General features: G+C 38.3%; 1 protein-coding gene across 3 annotated transcripts in view; it reads left to right on the top strand.

Moving 5' to 3' along the window:
- Dap3 (death associated protein 3) overlaps positions 1–19161 on the top strand; it is a 35461-nt gene extending 16300 nt beyond the window's left edge. For 2 of the 3 annotated variants that reach the window (XM_021730525.3, XM_005331358.5), the window contains exons 2-13: positions 1937–1990; positions 4444–4566; positions 6355–6456; positions 8507–8615; positions 8949–9041; positions 10345–10475; positions 12236–12316; positions 12396–12554; positions 13367–13426; positions 14308–14397; positions 17009–17126; positions 18848–19161. In XM_021730525.3, coding sequence (XP_021586200.1) covers positions 1949–1990; positions 4444–4566; positions 6355–6456; positions 8507–8615; positions 8949–9041; positions 10345–10475; positions 12236–12316; positions 12396–12554; positions 13367–13426; positions 14308–14397; positions 17009–17126; positions 18848–18933 — 1194 coding nt within the window. In that variant the 5' untranslated portion in view covers positions 1937–1948 and the 3' untranslated portion in view covers positions 18934–19161. The remainder of the gene's footprint in view (positions 1–1936; positions 1991–4443; positions 4567–6354; positions 6457–8506; positions 8616–8948; positions 9042–10344; positions 10476–12235; positions 12317–12395; positions 12555–13366; positions 13427–14307; positions 14398–17008; positions 17127–18847) is intronic. The other variant, XM_078027427.1, reaches the window with a different exon arrangement.
- The last annotated feature ends 1204 nt before the right edge of the window (positions 19162–20365 follow it).

Genomic DNA, 20365 nt, shown 5'->3' with positions numbered 1-20365 from the left:
CTTATTTTACTTAGTGACAGTCCCTAAGTGTAAGAGTAGTGATTCTACTGGCAATTCAGATGTACCAAAGAAAAGCTGTCGGGGGCTTTCTTTAAGTGAAAATTCAGTAAGCCTGGGTTTTGTTTTCTTTTGTTTTTGAGGGGTGCTAGAGATTGAATCCATGGTCTTATACATGGTAGGCAAGTAGTCCACCGCAGGCCTTGCCCCCAGTTCCACAATAAGATATTTTGAGAAGGAGAGAGACAACATTCACATAACATTACATTATATTATTATAATTGTTCTTTTCAGTTATTAGTTGTTAATCTGTTACTATGAATTGAACTTTATCATAGGTGTGTGTGTGTATAAAAAAAAAAACGTATCTATATGGTTTGGTACTTCTGGTTTCAGGCATCCACTGGAGATCTTGGTTCCTTATGTAAAAGGGGCAGAGGGCATATTGTACTCTAAACTTTAAGAATTGGGGGTATACTTCAATGAAAGAACACTTGCCCAGCATGTGCAAAGCCCTGGGTTCAATCCCCAGTAAAAAAAAAAAAAAAAAAAAAAAAAAAAAACATACACACACACACACACACACACGCATCATTTAGCTCCTGAGAGATTGAGGTTTTTAGATTTAAAATTTATATATATACCATATAGATACGTTTTTTTAATACACACACACCCCTATGATAAAGTTCAATTCATAGTAACAGATTAACAACTAATAACTGAAAAGAACGATTATAATAATATATATATTATTTATTAGTTGTAGTTGGACACAATACCTTTATTTCATTTATTTTTATGTGGTGCCAAGGATCGAACCCAGGGCCTTGCACATGCTAGGCGAGTGCTCTACCGCTGAGCTATAACCCCAACCCCTAGATTTAAAATTTATAACAAAAATAAATAAATATAACATAAAGTAATAAAATACTCATTTATCCATTATCTAGGGTTTTTTTTTAATTTTTAATATTTATTTTTTTTAGTTATCGGCGGACACAACATCTTTGTATGTGGTGCTGAGGATCGAACCCAGGCCTGCACGCATGCCAGGCGAGCGTGCTACCGCTTGAGCCACATCCCCAGCCCACATTATCTAGTGTTAATAGATCATTACCTGATGATTGTGTGCATTTGTGCATCCTTCCCCAATTGTTTCCCTTTCCTTCCTTAAGAGTACCTTTTTTTTTTTTTTTTTTACTTTTTTCTTCCATTTCACTTGCTTCAGTTTTACTGCATATGTTTATATCCCCCAAATAATGAATGAAATTATATCATGCTAGATGTAATAGTTCTCACTCATTGCACATGTATGTGTTTTTCTAGTATAAACACCAAGAAGTAAAATATCAGGGTCACAGAGTTATACATTTTCATTTTTGCAAAGATAATCCCAAATATTTTTTCTTTTTTTTTTTTTAGAGAGAGGGAGGGAGAGAGAGAGAGAGAGAATTTTTTTAATATTTATTTTTTAGTATTTGGTGGACACAACATCTTTGTTGGTATGTGGTGCTGAGGATCGAACCCGGGCCGCACGCATGACAGGCGAGCGCGCTACCGCTTGAGCCACATCCCCAGCCCCCCCAAATATTTTTTCAAGGTATTTGTATTTATACTCCCAGTGGCAGTGTATGAAAATTCCCAGTATTTCTCAGGCTCTTGTAACATTTGCTGTTGTCTGACTTTTTCAGTTTCCCATGATGGTCATTGTAATGTCATCTTGTTTTCAGGATTTTAGTTATCATCTCCCTGAAATGTAATGAGATTGAAAATTTATTGTGTTTATTAACCATTGATATTTCCTTTTCTGGAAACTTTCTTGTGCATATTCTAGATATTAATCCATTGTCTTTTTTGCATGTTTCAGGTATCTTTCCCAGTTGTGGCTTACCTTTTTACTTTTTTTTTTTTTTTTTTTTTTTTTTTTTTTTTTAAGAGTTCAGGGACAATGCTGAATGGGATAACAAAGCTTATCTCCAGGGGCCAGAGGGTAAGTCCTAACAGACCTGAACACTTTGTGCAAACTATCTGTAGGTAGATTTCTTGGTTTTAGGTAGCTTCATTACATCCAGAACAAATACTCTGGAGAACTTCAGCTGACTAGTATTTTAATTTACAAGTATGCACTCAAAAGAACAGGCACAATTCCAATTTTCTACCCATGAACTTCACTGCCAGTTGCTCTAAGTTTTCAGGTAACAGATCTCAGTAGAATTGTTGTGCATGAGAATTTACCATGTGATAGGATAATAATGTTTTTCAAAAAACATGGTTACGGGGCTTAGGATATAGCTCAGTTGGTAGAGTGCTTGCCTTGCATGCACAAGGCCATGGGTTCAATCCCCAGCACCAAAAAAAAAAAAAAAAAAGTTAAGTTTAATTGCATTTATCCTTATTAATTTTTTTCTTATTGGACTAATGATTATCTCCCTTAGTGAAGTATCTAAAAGAAAAACAATTTGCCTATTTAGACGTATAAATCTAATGGTAGAATGAAATCATATATTGGGGAGCAATTTGTGGCTTTACTTCATTCCTTTCATTTATTTACCAAAATAGCTTTTTCAGTACCTTTTATATGGCGGGTACTCAGAATTCTAAAATGGCTCATTTCACTATTATAGTTACTATTTAGAGAGCATTTCATTATGTGCTGGATACTGTGTTAAGTGCCTTATTTTAATCCTCATGAGCAACCCATGAAGTAGATAATATCCCTATTTCAAATATGTAGGAACTAAAGATTAGAATGGCTAGGTAACTTACCTAAGAAATTGGCTGCAAAGTTATAAAGCCTAGATACCAAATCTGTCTGACTTTAAAGCTTATGACCTAATTATGGGGCCATATTGTACTTTACAATCCACATACTCCAGAACCTCACAGTCCAGTAGTAGATTCATGAATAAATAATTTGTGTAGTATGGTACTGTTGCAGCACCCAGGAGGAGCACCTATCCTAGATTAGTTGAGTCCACAGGAAATCCTCCCAGAACTAAATCCTGAGGATGAGAAACAGCCAGAAGAGCATGTAATTACAGATTAAATTCTCTAGAAAAGGAGCACTTCCTCCAGTATATTTTTTTCCTCTCCCTCCCTCCAACCCCAGGATTTATTTATGAAAAAGTCTATATACATAAAATAGTGTATTATTATAAAATGAAATAAAAGCAAAGATCAACAGTGGAATGAACTCTGGTCCCAGCTGAATATTACAAGGCTAAAATTGCTTCCTTAATACCAGATAACACTTGAGACTATACTATAATGAGATATTGAAGACAAGAATTTTGTTGGTGATTTTAGTTTGGTTCATGTTGATCTTATATATTGGATATTGTTCTTGCAGAAATTGCATGATGTGCATTCTGGAACTGTGCAGAGGCAATTGTATATTTGGTTGTTTTTCCTAAAAACAAGATTAGCTGAGTGATGCCAATTATAACACTCTAAGAATTAAGGAATCCATATATCTTTTAATTTGCTAGAAAAGGTGTAACTAAAAAGTCATCAGATTACTGTAGAAATAGCACCACCAAGTGGCCTTTGAATATTTTTGGTTTTCCACTTTTAAAAGATGCTTTCTCTCCAGTACATAAACTTGAGTAGTATTAGTACAAAGGTGGATTAGACACATTACTTTATTGAGGTAATAAGCCCTTAATTCTTGTTTGTGTTTTTGTGTTCTCTGTAAGTGATCTTTTTTCCAGTTCCTGTATTTCCAAAGGGTTTTGAGGCAAGATAAGGGTTGGGGACAAAGTTTTATCTTCATGGGATACCTTCTCAACATGTAGCTCTTCCCACCACCACCCCCAAGGCAGTCTTGCTGTGTTGTCCAGACTGGATAAAATCCTGTGCTCAATGATCCTCCTGCTTCCCCCTTGAAGTATCTTAGATTACAAGCATGCCATTGCACACGGTAACATGTAGCTTTTAAGGTTGCCACCTCAGCGGGAAAAGGAGAGAATTTAGACCCACTTTTAATTGGTTTTGAGTAGAACTAACACACAAGTTATTTCCACTCACAGCTCTTTAGCCAAAAGTAGTCACCTGACCCCAAACTATTTACAGTGGAGGCAGAGAAATGTAGAGGACTATTCGATGTGCTTCATCTACTGTGGAGTTAATTTACAATCATACAAAATTGGAACACCCTATTAAGTTGAAATCTATAAGTAATAGTTCGGAGGTTTCCTCTACAGTTTATTACATTGCCTGTTAGGTAGTTTGTTTTCATTGGCTAGATGCTGTATATACTTCCTCATTACATTTCTTTAAGGAAATATTTATTAGTAGGCACGTGTACTTAGTATTTGTTGTATGATAGATAGATATATATATGTGACATTTTTCCCTATTGTAGATACAGCTTACGTCCTTGATGTTATAGCAAGTATAAAAAGCCTAATAATTTCAAAACACTAAAAATGCTTTCTTTTATAGTTGGATCCTAGATGTTTCTTGCACACTGGGACCCAGGCACCCCGAATCGCTGCTGCTCACCTAGAAAACCAGGTTCCAATTGAGAGTCCCAGAGCCATTTCCCGCACTAATGAAAGTGACCCGGTGAGTTGCTAATGTATATGTGAGGTATTTCATGAATTATACTTTGTGCTGGTGTCTTCTTTTTACATATTAGGAAACCTGAAATTTAAGGAAACTAAGCAATTTTACATATATTCAAATCTCTGTAACCCAGATATTCCCTGTCCCTGTCTGATATTAAGGTAATATAAAGTACTCAGTAAGTACTAAACTTATTATTGTTATTGATATTGTATGCAGGGTGGCAAAATTCTCCTTAAAGGACAATCTTAATAGTTTAAGCTTATGGGCTAGAATATGTCTGTCACGGTTACTCAGTGCCACCATGAACAAATTAGGTGTGGTTGTATTCCAATAAAATTTTATTTACAAAACACATGACCAAGGCCCAGCTATGGTGTACCTCAACAATAGAACCCCCAGCACCACCACACACAGACCCGGAAAAAAAAAAATGATGACCAGCTTGCACAGTGGTGCATGTGTATAGTCCCAGGCACTCGAGAGACTGAGGCAAGAGGATCACAAGTTGAAACCAACCTGGGCAACTTGGTGGGATCTCATCTCCAAATAAAAAAAAATAAAAGGTTTGGAGATGTAGCTTAATGGGCTCAATCCTCAGTACCAGAAGGAAGGAAAAAAGAAAAAAACAACCAGCCATAGCTTACCAAATCCTCATACGGAAAATCCTAAAGAAATCAAACTACTTGCTCAAAACTGCACAGCAGGGCAGGTAAATAACCCAGTTTTCCTAATAACCAATCTGGTATTATTTTCCACCTGTAAAATGGATTTCCAAGTATCTGGAGAGAAACCTAACTTGATTTGTTATTGGAAGAGTGGCATCTGAAATGAAGTTCATCAGCAGAATCCAGATTCCAGCAGGATCCAGTTGCATTTTCCAGTCCGATTAAAGTAGATGGGTTGACTTCCTTTCTCCTTTCCCAGAGTTGTTGCTGCCTCTCATAAGTGAAATTAGTTGTGTGGTCCCTGCTTTAATGTGAAGGGAACTGACACCTTTTTTGTCCCTGCACCTACCCCTCTGAGTCCTCCAATCTTAATATGGCTGTGTGCAATTTTTAAAAAAATAAACAAGGTATGGTGTTGCACTCCTGTAATTCCAGTGGCTTGGGAGGCTGAGGTAGGAGGATCACAAATTCAAGGCCAGTCTCACTCAATAGCTTAGTGAAACCCTGTCTCCAAATAAATAAGATCTGGGGATGTAGCTCAGTGGTAAAGCACCTCTGAGTTCAATCCCCAGTACCAATAAATAATTAACTAATTAAACTTTTAAAAAAAAATAACTCCCTATCCAAAATGTCATCTCAATAGAATGTATTTTAAATGCATCTCTAGCATTCATCTATTTTTCACAAGCACAGAATGAAATAGAATAAATGAATGAAGTCACTGATGTATCTTTCAGCTTCTTCTATAATTGTAGTTCCTTTCTTTGCCAATTCATCTGGGGTTTCTATGGAAACAGCAGCATGCAGATGATTTTGTCACATGACTGGAGCATCTCTATACACAACACCAAAGAATCCAGATGGCAAAAATTATCTCTGTTACCTCCACATCTAGAGTTTATTTGCTGAACAACTGGCTTTATCATTCAGGTTACAACCTTCTAGTATATACAGGACTTAGAGACAACAACCAGCAGTTTTGACTAAGATAAGTAAAAGATATTTTCCAGCTCTGAGAAATGAGTGTTTCCCCAGTGTGGTCTAGTAGACCCTATTCACTTTGTAAAGTCAGTATCACTTGTGTGTCCCCATTATAGCTGTTTACATTTTTATTTCCTAGGCCAAGCATGGGGAGCAGCAAGAGGGCCAGCACTACACCATCCCCCTCCAGGATTTGAAGACTGTATTTCCCCATGGCCTGCCTCCTCGATTTGTAATGCAGGTGTGCAAAACAGAATGGAACTGGTGAGGTCCCAGAACGCAAGCCAGTGATAGCAAAGGGGAGGGATTAAATGAGTAGAAAACTATAAAATTTGAACTTGAAAACTGATAAATTTGGGCTGGGGATGTGGCTCAAGCGGTAGTGCGCTCTCCTGGCATGCATGCGGCCCGAGTTCAATCCTCAGCACCACATACAAACAAAGATGTTGTGTCCGCCAGTAACTAAAAAATAAATATTAAAAAATTCTCTCTCTCTCTAAAAAAAAAAAAAAGAAAGAAAAAGGAAAACTGATAAATTTAGCTATTTTGTGAATGGTACAGTTACTTTATTTTAAAGCTAATGTTTTATCTTATGTTTTGTCAACCACTTTAAGTTCTTTGTGGAACTAGGTAAATATTCTTATGTAAATAACAAGGCATTTTTTTCCTTATTATCCACTGATGTTCAAATAATTATTTTAAATGAATTTAATATTTGCCTTAGCAGAATATTATTAATGTGCTACACAAAAGCAAAATATATTCCTGAGCTAAATAGAAGCTATTTTGATTAGCTGCTTCATTGTTCGTTTTCATTCTCAAATATTTTCAGAAAATATTGTTTTGTGGCCATAATTTTAATCCAGAAGTATGTAATCCTAGGAGCCAACAGGCGCAATGGTGCATGTTTGTTATCCCAGCCACTTGGAAGGCTGAGAAAGGAGGACCGCAAATTCAAAGCCAGCCTCAGCAAAAAGTGAGGCGCTAAGCAACTCAGTGAGACCCTGACTCTAAATAAAATACAAAATAGACCTGGAGGTGTGGCTCAGTGGTCGAGTACCCCTGAGTTCAATCCCAATACCTAAAAAAACAAAACAAAGGAGAGAGTGTAATGTTAGAGTTTGGGATATGATATAGCTTAGTGGTAGAGTATTTGCCTAGCATGTGTGAGGCCCTGGGTTCAGTTCCTAGCATATAGAGAGAGAGGGAGAGAGCGCGCGCGCAAGCCATTGGGAAAATTCATGATTAAATGCAACCCTGGCTTTTTGGCACAATTGTTCTTCCTATTAGCACCTACTGGGTTTTTGTTACTGTTTGTTTTGTTTTTGAGACATTGTCTCCCTATGTTGCTCAGGCCAAACTCCTGGGCTCAAGTGATCCTCCTGTCTAAAGCCTCCCAAGAAGCTGAATTATTTTTAGCACCAGAAATTATTCCTTCTTCTCCAGGCATAGTGACTTAGCCGTCAATTCCTATACAAACCCAATTCTTTTTCAGGGGAGATTTCTTTCAAAAATAACAGCACTAGTACTGCAAATGTAGCTTGTTGGTAGATGGTGTGCTTACAAGTGGGAGGCCCTGGGTTCTGTCCCCAGCACCAGAAAAAAAGTATTCTAACACTATTTTAAACTTCATCTGATATATTTGCAAATAATATTTGTTAAATATTTGTTCTTAGTTAATATAAATACTTTCATAACATATCAATCAGTGCTTACCAAATTTTTCTACCAAAGTATTCTGGTGGCATAAAGGTAATGAACACAAAAAATCTGATGCATACTGATGTATGCTTGTGATGTGGGATATGTCCTGGTAGGTGAGGGATAGCTAACCAGACCTCCTGAGCTGCCATGTATAAAGTTCTAAAGAAAAGCATAGCTAGTTGTAATGATAAGAATTAACTAAAAATAACTGTGGGAGAATATTTATTGAATGTTCAACATGTATCAAATAGTTTGTTAAACATTTTATATGCTTTTAATACTTAAGTATTAAAAGATCTTAGTTATTCCTAGATTCCATTTAACTAGTGTAATATTTAGGCATTATTAACAAAGAATAAACAAAAGCTGACTGTTATGTTATTTGGTGTGGAATAACATGTTTTGGGGTTCTGCTAAATCATATGGGTTGATTTTCAAATTCAGTACCACTCCAACCTTTGTTAACTGAATAAATTTAAAATATTCAATTTAGTGCTCTTAGTTGCCATATTAGGCTTAGTGTATATACTGAGTGTTGTAAAGTTCTACAGCCCACCTTCTCCTTCCTGCTTCTCTGTTTTCAATAGGTGAAAACATTTGGTGAAGCTTGCCTGATGATACGAAAGCCAGCCCTAGAGCTTCTGCATTATCTGAAAAACACCAATTTTGCTCATCCAGCTGTGCGGTATCTTTTCTGTATCCTTTCCTGCCTGCCTGGGTCATCTTTTTTTTGTTTGTTTGTTTGTTTTTAAGAGAGAGTGGGGGGGGAGAGAGAGAATTTTTAATATTTATTTTTTAGTTCTCAGCAGACACAACATCTTTGTTGGTATGTGGTGCTGAGGATCGAACACGGGCCTAACGTATGCCAGGCGAGCGCGCTACCGCTTGAGCCACATCCCCAGCCCCATGCCTGGGTCATCTTGAACCAATGTTTTCTCCCCTCGTGAGCAGAAAGAAGAAATGTAAGAGTGCTGTTGATAGTAAATGTATCTCCTCTGGTGATGTTTTCTTTAACAAGAAGTACATTAGATGGGGAGAAGGGAACAGGCAAAACCCTCAGTCTTTGTCATGTTATTCATTTCTGTGCCAAGCATGATTGGTTGATACTGCATATTCCAGATGGTAAGAACTTGCTGTGTGTCTTGTGTATGTCAGGGCCAGTCCCCTCACTGTGGCAGCAGTGCAACTTTAATCTACAATAGGGCTCATCTGCTGAAAGAAAAGCCTTTGCTAGTTCATCATGATTTCTTCATGATGTTAGTGTCAAGCAGGTTACAAGGTATAGTCAATGTCACAAGAGGAAATGTGGCTAAAATCTTCCTAAAGCCTTTGATATTTAATGCCCAAGAGCATGAAGTTCCACCTTTAAGATCACCACAGGGTTTAAGAGACAAGGTCTCCCTATGTTACCTGGGCTGCCTTTGAACTCTTGGGCTCAAGCAATCTTCTTGCCTCCACCTCCAGACTACACTCCTATGCCAACAAGCCCAGCGACCATTACTTTTTTTTTCTTGTCCTTAGAATTAAACCCCGCCACATGCAATATAAGCACTCTAGTCCTATTATATCCCTAGTCTTTTTTTTTTTTTTAATTTGATAGTGAGAACAGGGTCTCCCTGATTTGCCCAGGATGACCTCAAACCTGCCTCAGCCTCCTGACTAGTTGGGATTACAGGTTTGAGTCACCACACCTGGCTCAAATATCCTTTTTTGTTCAATGTTGTATGCATTCTCATTTTCTGACTTGCCTTTAAAAACTGTCAGTAAGCAGAAGTGACATTTAATCTACTTGGTACGTCTTGTGTGTTGATTATAATGATAATGTTTAGTCTCAGGTGGACCAGATCAAAAAAAGTAAATCTCTGAAGCAAGACGACTTTAAAAAATGTATATGGGGGCATGGGCTGGGGCTCAGCAGTAGCACACTTGCCTGGCACGTGTGAGGCACTGGGTTTGATTCTCAGCACCACCTTTAAAATAAATAAAGGTCTATCGACAACTAAAAAACTATTTTTTTAAAAAATGTATATTGGGGACCAAGTAAATCTGAGTGACTCAGGAGGCTGAGACAGAAGATTGCAAGTTCAAGGCCAGCCTTTTCTGAGCCCCTTTCTCAAAATTTTAAAAGTAAATTGAAAGGACTGGGGCATATAACTCAGTGGTAAAGCTTTCCTGAGTTCGCTCCCTAGTACTAAGAGGGAGAGAGATAGATATGGAGGTCTAAGGAATGTTGTTCTGTGGTAAAGCACTTGCCTGGCATACTGAAACCATGGTTCCATTCTTAGTGCTGAAAAAAAAAAAAATAGGGATATAGATTAGATAGAGATATAGAAAATTGAAGTCATTTCCCATAACTTAAGATGTATAGAGTATTTTGAGTTAATGATAGTCAGTTCCTGCCTAGTTTGTTTCATCCACTTTTTAGCTCATCTTTGGGTGAAAAATTGCCGGGATCTTCTGCAGTCTACCTACAATAAACAGCGCTTTGATCAACCTTTAGAGGCTTCAACCTGGCTGAAGAATTTCAAAACTGCAAACGAACGCTTCCTGAGCCAGGTAACTAGACTTGGGCAAGTTTGGTGCTAGATGGTCTTTTTTTTTTTTTTTTTTTAGTTGCTCAGAACATTACAATGATCTTGACATATCATACATTTGATTCAAATGGGGTATGTAATCTTATTTTTCCACGTGTACAGTTTGCAGGATCACATTGGTTATACAGCCACGATTATACATAGGGCCATACTAGTGTCTATTGTATTCTACTGCCCTTCCTATACCCCCCTCCCCTCCCATCACCTCTTTCTACCCAGCCTATTGTAACACACTTCTCTCTCTTTTTTTCTTCCCCGTCACACCATCTTATATGTAATTTTGCAAAACAATGAAGGTCTCCTACCAGCTAGATGGTCTTTATATAGATTATCTTCTTTGTGTACTGAAAACATGGTAGACTATGAAGAATTGATAATTTGATTTTGAATAGATATACTATTATTTCTTTCATTTATTTTTCTCACAGTGGGCTCACAATTTGAAATTTATTTATCCAGGGGAAATAAAGACACAACAGTAAACTGTTCTCATATAGTGGGGAGCAGAATAAAATCCAAATTGATTCACTGACTTTTCCAAGATATAGCCTCACATTCTTCATAAGCACACTTCCACTTACATAATTTTCTTTAGATAAGATACTTTGGGAAGCCAGACATGGTGGTGCACACCTGTAAGCCCAGGGGCTTGGGTGGCTGAGACTGGAGAATCGCTGATGCAAAGCCACCCTCAGCAGTAGCAAGGCAGTAAGCAACTCAGTGGGACCCTGTCTCTAAGTATAATACAAAATAGGGCTCAGTGGCTCAGTGGTTGAGTGTCTGAATTCAATCCCCAGTACCCCAAAAGGAAAAAAAAAGATACTTTGGGGAGCCCAGACAGAGGCACATACTTAGAATCCCATTAACTTAGAAGGCTGAGACAGGAGGATCACAAGTTCAAGGCCAGATTTAGCAACTTAGTGAGACTCTGTCTCAGCATAAAAAGATCTAGGAATGTAGTTCAGTGGCTAAAGTACCCTTGAGTTCAGTCCTTATTGTCATGGGGGCAGGGCGGGGAGATGTATAGAGAAAATTGTTCTTCATTCCAGTTTATTGGATATGATCTCTAGCTTATAGCTCTTTAACTCAGAGTACAAAGACTCACCTAGGCTAAGCATAGTGGCACACACCTATAATGCCAATAATTTGGGGGTCTGAGGCAGGAAGATCAAAGGCCAGTTTGGGTAACACAGCAAGACCTTGTCTCAAATTTTTAAAAAGGGCTAGGGAATTGTAGAGAACTTGCCCAGCATGTGTAATGCCCTGGATTCACTCTTCAACACCACAAAAGAAAAAGTTAGGCATGATGGTCTACTCTTGCAGATCCAGCACTCAGGAAGCTAAGGCAGAAGGGACATTTGATCTCATGTGTTTGAGACCAATCTGGGCTACATAGGGAGACCCTGTCTCCAAAAAAAAAAAGAAAGAAAAAAAAGCAGATGCTAAGGCCTTAAAGTTAAGTTTTGGACTTTTTTTTAGTCAGAATCAATCTATTCTCCCTCCCTCCATCCCTCCCTTCCTTCTTTCATTTTCCAAAGCTCCAGGCAGAAATGGTTTGGAAAATATTCCCTTATGTGATGGAGTCTTTTACAGGAACTGAGAAATAGATTAAAACTCATTTCTGTTAACCTTAGCCTCCCATCTTCTAGACCGTGGATGGGTTCCACCTTAGGCAAAACAATCTTTTGTTGTTGTTGTTGTTTTTACTTTGCTTCTTTTTAGATAAAAGTTCAAGAGAAATATGTCTGGAATAAGAGAGAAATCACTGAGAAAGGCAGTCCTCTGGGAGAAGTGATTGAACAGGTATAAAAACATTAGCTGTGGTTCATGTCATAACCAAAGAAGGCCTCCCATGGCACTCTAAGCCTCTGTCTCCCTGCAGGGTCTGACCCGTGTGAGAAACGCCACAGACGCAGTTGGGATTGTGATGAAGGAGCTAAAGATGCAAAGTTCTTTGGGAATGTTTCGCCTCCTGGTGGCAGTGGATGGAATCAATGCCCTTTGGGGAAGGACCACATTAAAAAGAGAAGATAAAACCCCAGTGAGAAGACTTGATCCTGGTTTCTCTGATTTCTGACTGCATCATGTACACAGGCTGTGGCTTAGCCGTGTAGACTTAGACAACGTATTTACTTGCTGTGAGGGTTTGAATTAAGATACAGAGAGGAAATAACTCAGAAGGAGAAGGGAACACGAAAGGTACCACCATGCATTGAAAACTGAGGGAGAGTTCTCTTTTTTTGTTGTTTTCCCTTGCTACCAGGGATTGAACTCGGGAGGATCCTACCACTGAGCCACATCCCCAATCATTGGGATTACAGGCATGTGCCACTGAGCAGCCTTTCTTTTTCTTTTCTTTTCTTTTGTTTGCAGGACTGGAGCTTCATCCTCAGCCAGCCCTTTTTATTTTGAGACTGGGTATCACTATGTGGGTGAGGATCTCACTAAATTGCAAAGTGTGACGTTAAACTTGTGATCCTCCTGCCTCAGCTTCCCAAATTGCTGGTATTATAGGCATGCACCACTGCACCCAGTTCTTTGTTAATTTTTTCTTTCTGTTAGCTTTTTAAAGAAAAGCTGTGGTTCTAAGTGGAAAAGATCAGAAACATCAAGGAAAAAGGGGGTGGGTGTAGTGCTGAAGTTGTTTTTCTCTCTTGGTAAATATTTTTAATCTCCAGAAGCATAGCAAATCTTGGGCTAGAAACTAACATAGCTTCTCCCAAAGGGATATGTTCAGGTACCTTGACTGCATAATAATAATTGAGAATTTTTTTATTATTATTATCAATTCAGTTGTTTAAATAGAACTTCTAGGAAAAAAGTAATTATCTATTTCTCTTTACCAACATGCAGATTGCTCCAGACGAACTAGCACTTATTCACAACCTGAGGAAGATGATGAAAAATGACTGGGTATGTGCATATGAACGATTTGCACATTGCAGAAGGATTGGGTCTTCATTTTAAACATATTTTACTACTTCATAACCAATAATACCTTCAGGTCACTAATTTTATGGCCAGAATGTTCTTTTACTTTATGTAATTCCTACAACTGTACCAAGTTAGGAGTTAGGTCTGTATTAAAATCTGTTCGTTTGGGGCTGGGGTTGTGGCTCAGTGGTAGAGTGCTCGCCTAGCACATGCGAGGCCCTGGGTTCAATCCTCAGCACCACATAAAAATAAACAAAATAAAGGTATTATGTCCAACTACAACTAAAAAAAAAAAAAAAAAAAAAAAAACAATTTAAAATAAAGATATTGGGGGCTGGGGATGTGGCTCAAGCGGTAGCGCGCTCTCCTGGCATGCGCGCGGCCTGGGTTGGATCCTCAGCACCCCATACCAACAAAGATGTTGTGTCCGCCGAAAACTAAAAAATAAATATTAAAATTCTCTCACTCTTTCTTTTAAAAAAAAAAAGTATTGTATTCACCTAAATCTAAAAGAAAATTTAATATTTTTTGTAGCTATAAATGGATACAATACCTTTATTTTATTTATTTATATTTATATGGTGCTGAGGATCGAACCCATGGCCTCACACATGCTAGGCAAGTGCTCTACCACTGAGCTACAACTCCGGCCCCAATCATTACTAAACTGGTGCATGATTTTTTTTAAAAAGCTTCACATAATGGTCACAACGTTTTTCCCCCCACCAAAAAAAAAAAAAAATAGCATAAAATCTGCAATGATTATACAGTGAAACACAGTATTTAAATATTGGCCTAATTTTATTTGTAATTCTACTTTTATGTCTTCTTTGACTTTTTCTTATTCTTCTTTATTTCAGCACGGAGGTGCCATTGTGTTGACTTTAAGCCAGACTGGATCTCTCTTTAAGCCCCAGAAAGCATACCTGCCGCATGAGTTGCTGGGAAAGGTTAAGTTATAAAAGAATTCATTGCCTCTTAGATGGCCATTCTGAGTAGAGAGAGAGCTCTTTTTAAGTCTACTTATTTTGACATTATTTCAGAAAATCATATTCTTCTACCCCAATATCTCTTTCTTAAAAAAACAAAGATAGAATTCTAATACATAACCATAGTATTCTTATCCAGTCAGGAAACTGATATAAACCTTTGATCTAATCTGTAAGTCTTACTCAGAGTTTGCCAGTTAATCCAGTATCCCATTATAGAAAAAGAAGATCCTGGATGATGTTCACTTGTCATGTCTGTTTGGTCTCCTTTAATCTGTGGTGTTCCTCAGCCTTGTATCTTTTATAATCTTAAGATTTCTATTTTTCAAAAGTACATGCCAGGGCCCGGGGCTGTAGCTCAGTGGCAGAGTACTTCCCTAGCAGGTGTGAGGCACTGGGTTCAATCCTTAACACCACATGAAAATAAATAAAATGAAGGCATGCGTCCATCTACAACTACAAAAAAACAAAAACAAAGTACATCACTACTTTCTTTGTAGGTTGTTTTATGAGCTTGTCTGATGTTTCCTCACAAGTAGAAGTGATAATAGAAGTAAAATTGTGCCAGGCACATGGTTGTAATCCCAGCATCTCAGGAGGCTGAGGCAGGAGGATTGTGAGTTCAAAGCCAGCCTCAACAACTTAGGGTCTTGCTGACCCTATCTCTAAATAAAATGTTAAAAAAAGGCTGGGGATGTGACTCAGTGGTTAAGTACGCCTGGGTTTAATTTCCATACCAAAAAAAAAGTAGTAGTAGTAAAAATGTGTCTTCTCTGTGCAGCTTATAAAAAGGAACATGAAAGGGCTGGGGTTGTGACTCAGTGGGTAGAGTACTTGCCTCTGACTCATGAGGCACTGGGTTCGATCCTCAACACCACATAAAAATATGTAAATAAAATAAAGATATTGTGTCCATCTACAACTAAAAATATATATATATATATTAAAAAGGAGCATGAAATCTGTTTATCCCATTACTGATAATGTTAATTTTGAACACCTACTTTAGATGATATTCATCTGGCTTCTCCTCGGTAATTATTCTCCCTTTAGAATTAATAAGTATCTTGAGGAGATATACTTTCAGGCTAGATAAATTTCCTATTACTTCCACCTACTCATCCATTCGATTAGTGATTCTTTGCTAAATATTATTATGGTAATGGCCAAGTGGAGATTTCTCCAAACCTATTATTCTAAATATATCACTTGGCTTTCTATTAGAAATTTTCTGTTTCCCTTATATATTTATTTGTTACAGTATAGATTTGTAAATTCATTTTTAATAGGTTCTGAGCCTTTACCATCCTTATTTACATGCTCAAATTATTCCAATGTTACCATGGATGCTTCCTTTAGGCTAGTTGCTATGACCCATCATTTCTTTTAGCACTTCTTTATTTCCTGGCACAAGAATGTTTCCAGATTCCCTTGTACTTCCCATGCCCTCTTCCTAGAATTAGTCATTTCTAGCCTTGGTTTGTTTCAGAAAATGGTTTTCAGAAACCAAGACCTTAGAGCTACTGGGTTATCATTTCTTCTAGCCCTTCTCAGCAAAGCTAGTAACGAGGCATGTAGTGTGCGTACTGCTTCTCTAGTGAACTATAAATTCATACTGATACTTGCCAGTTCCATGCTAGAATAGCATTCATTGTTCCCTTCCCCTTTTCCATATTTGTCTCATCTATAAGAAATCTCTTCTCATTAGCCACAACTTATTTACTTATTAACTTAATGCTAAAATGTGGTTAAAAAGTTTCAGATTTGTGGGTTGGAGTTGAAGCTTAGTGGTAGAGCATTTGCCTTACATGTATGAGGCACTGGGTTCAATCCTCAGCATAACATAAAAAAATAAATAAACAAAATAAAGTAATTGTATCCATCTACACAATATTTTGTATATACAAAAAGTTTCATATTTGCTCACCCTCAACTCATATAGAAGCTGCAAACTAGAGTTCAATATTTTCAAGTTTTCATCTTGAGTCAAAGATGTGTAGTCAGATATTCTTTTCAGAAGTTACTTGGCTTGGGCTGGGGCTGTAGCTCAGTAGTAGAGCACTTGCCTTGAACATGTGAAGCACTGGGTTTGATCCTCAGCAACACATAAAAATAAATAAAGATTGTGTCCTTCTACAACTAAAAAAAAATATTAAAAAAAAAAAGACATTACTTGGTCTAGTTCCCCTCCCCTTCTCCTATGTTAAATTCAGAATATAATTTGATTGATCTACTATTTCTAATTATGTTCCACTTAGGGTCTTTTTTCCCATCCAAAATTTTTATGAGTTCATTATAGTTATAATGATGGGATTGGTTGTTACATATTCATATATAATATAACAATATTTTGGCCTAACTTGATTCCAGAAGTAAGAGCTCTCAAAAATACAGTTTACTCAGACAAGCGGTGTCCCCCATATTTTTGCAGATCTGCAGAAAGTGGGGTAGCTAGAGAAAGAGTAAAGAAGAGTAGAAGAAAACAAAAACGCTGCCCTCAAAGTGCTTAAGTAGAATTTCTCTTTTTCCTGATAGGTCACTTAACTAATATTGTACCCTTTCTCTTCTCCAGGAAGGATTTGATGCCCTGGATCCCTTTCTTCCCATTTTGGTTTCCAGTTATAACCCAAAGGAATTTGAAAGTTGTATTCAGTATTATTTAGAGAATAATTGGCTACAACATGAAAAAGGTCAGTTGTTTAATATTCTCCTATCAGAGCTTGGTGTTCATAGTAGAATCCCACTCATTCAGAGCCTCACCCTCTTGTTCCATCAGCACTGAGAAGAAAGGTGTTGGTGGGTAGCTAAGTTGGGGTATTTTCTTTTTCGGGGAAGAGTCCTAGGGATTGAACTCAGGGTTTACTTGACCACTGAGCTACATCACAAGCCCTATTTTGTATTTTATTTAGAGACAGGGTCTCACTGAGTAGCTTAGCGCCTCGCTTTTGGTGAGGCTGGCTTTGAACTCACAATCCTCCTGTCTCAGCCTCCCAAGCTGCTGGGATTGTGCACCACTACACAGCCTAAGTTTTTTTGTTTTGTTGTGCTTTTTGTGATGCTGAGGATTGAACCCAAGGCCTTGTGCATGCAAGGCAAGCATTCTACCAACTGTGCTATACCCCAGCCTCAGCCTAAGTTTATAATTTACAAAGGAAATTATATCCCTCCCCAAATTCTCATCTGGTCCAAAATAAAATGTTAATGCAAAAAGCTGGAGGCAAAGCTGCCAGGCATGGGGGTTGCTCGCCTGTAATCCCAGCTGCTCAGGAAGTTCAAAGCCAGACTCAGCACCTTAGTGAAGCCTTAAGCAACTCAGCAAGACCCTGTCTCTAAATAAAATATATTTTTAAAAGGGCTGGGATGTGGCCCAGTTGTTGAGTGCCCCTGGGTTCAATGCGCAGTACCAAAAAAAAAAAAAAAAAAATGGAGGCAAAACCCCGTCCAGCCGGGGCTGGGGATGTGGCTCAAGCGGTAGCGCGCTCGGCTGGCATGCCTGGGGCCCGGGTTCGATCCTCAGCACCACATGCCAAAAAAGATGTTGTGTCTGCCGAAAACTAAAAAATAAATATTAAAAAAAAATTCTCTCTCTCTCTCTTAAAAAAAAAAAAAAAAAACCCGTCCAGCCACTGGGCGTTTTCCAGGTGTTTGGATTATGCCATACTCTCATTATTGATTTATTCATTCAACAAATTTCAGTTGAGAAATTCATGTGCTGTGACAGTCCCACAATAATTCACCTTGTGTAAGAGGCTACCCCAGCACCAAAGCAAATCTTTGCCATAGCGATCTATTATATGTAAAGAAATTGTTGCCTCTTAATACCAAATGTTTTCTTTTGTTTGTTTGTTGTTATGTTGTTGTTGTTTTTACTCAGTATATTTTATTTTTATGTGGTACTGAGGATCGAACCCAGGCCCTTGCAAAACCCCCCCTCAGATGGTTTTTTTTTTAATATTTATTTTTTAGTTGTAGATGGACACAATAGGTTTATTTTATTTATTTATTTTTCTGTGGCGCTGAGGATCGACCCCAAGGCCTCACACATGCTAGGTGAGCGCTCTACCACTGAGCCACAACCCCAGCCCTCTTACTACCAGATTTGATGCCCTTTGACTGGAAGCATTTTACGTATTCATTTAGGTTTGCCTCACCTCTGGATATTCGAGGGTATATAAAGGAAAAATAAAGGGTTTTTCTATCGCTAGATAATAAAGAGTTAGGATATTGGAGAGGAAAGAATAAAAGTAGCTGCAGCATTGTAGGTGGGAAGCATAGAGACGTGTGATCTGGGAAGGAATATGTATGAACATAAATAATCTAGATAAGGTAGGCTCTGACCACTGGAGTTTTCTGGAGGGATACAGAACAGCAGGAGGAATTTTTGACTTCACTATGTTTGACTCCATTTTAGCTCCTACAGAAGAAGGGAAGAAGGAGCTGCTATTTCTAAGTAATGCCAACCCTGGGCAGCTGGAACGTCTCTGTGCCTACCTGTGAGCCATGGTCATTATGTGGATGGAAGACAATGGACATTTCCTTAATGCTGCACCCAGTCCCGAGAACTCCCCTAGCACTCGGGTAGAACAGCCAGGCCCCTGTACATGGGATTAGCCAGGATTGCCGTGGGCTATGGACCTTCTTTGAAATGGGTTCCTTACAAAATGACTGTGAACATATGGTAAGATTTCCCCTTGTTCCTAAAAATAAAATCATTTTTTAAATGTGGTTTACATGTTTAAGATAACCATGGTTCTTTTTCTTAAAAAAAATAAAATTAAATGTTTTTCTTAAAGTGTTGTATTCAACTTAAGAGCCTTCAGATTAGCCAAATTGAATTTTTTTTTTAAGAGAGTGAGAGAGAGTGAGAATTTTTTAATATTTATTTTTTAGTATTTGGCAGACACAACATCTTTATTTGTATGTGGTGCTGAGGATCAAACTCGGGCTGCACGCATGCCAGGCGAGCGTGCTACCGCTTGAGCCACATCCCCAGCCCCCAAATTGAATTTATCTGACTCAATTCTATAGAAATTTCCAGTAGTTCTGACTACTAATCAAGAGCTCAAGATTCACAGCCTAACTTCTCCTCCCAACCCACCGCTCACTTCCTACTTACACTTTTATCTTTGATTCTAAGGGGGTGACTGAGCCTCCAGCTGAGCCTCTGGCAGCTTTAATCTGGTACAGCTCTTTCCCATGTGTTTCTGGGAGAATTAAGCACTAAATCCCACCAGCATACATCGTGTGGAGTGAATTATTTTAATGCCCTCAGAGTCAGATTATCTGAGTACCGCCAGGGGAGAATAGAGAAAATAGTGATTCAGATCACTTACAGTGGAGTTGGATCCTCTTGCCGTATTCAGGTTATCAGTATTGTTTGAAGAGTCGGAATTTTTTTTTTTTTTAAAGAGAGAATGGGAGACAGAGAGAGAAAATATTTTTTTTAATATTTATTTTTTAGTTCTCGGCAGACACAACATCTTTGTTTGTACGTGGTGCTGAGGATCCAACCGGGCCGCATGCGTGCCAGGCGAGCGCGCTACCGCTTGAGCCACATCCTCAGCCCAAGAGTCGGAATTTTGATTCCCAGATCTGCTACTTATTGGCTGGCTAATTGGAGGTCTCTTAGTGCTTTACTATTTCCTTCTCTAATTTCACCTTATCTTTATTTGCTCTCATCTAATGATGATAACAATTGAAGGATATGGAAAAACAATCCCCAGGAAGAAAAGGAGGACATTGGGTCCCAGGGAGAGAGAAAACAATGGGCTGTGGACTTTCTCCATTTCCCAGCATCAGTGGGCTCTGGGCTTTGACCATTTCCTGTTCTACAACTGTTCCCCTGCCTGCCAACCCACACATTCTGCTGGGATGCAGTCTCGCTGAACCCAATAAAACTCAGACCCCTATTGTAACCAGTTGTCATTCT

Source organism: Ictidomys tridecemlineatus, chromosome 11, assembly GCF_052094955.1.
Source record: "Ictidomys tridecemlineatus isolate mIctTri1 chromosome 11, mIctTri1.hap1, whole genome shotgun sequence".
NCBI lineage: Eukaryota > Metazoa > Chordata > Mammalia > Rodentia > Sciuridae > Ictidomys > Ictidomys tridecemlineatus.
The sequence above is the reverse complement of the archived record's forward strand: the minus strand, read 5'-3'. Positions and strand labels throughout refer to the sequence as shown.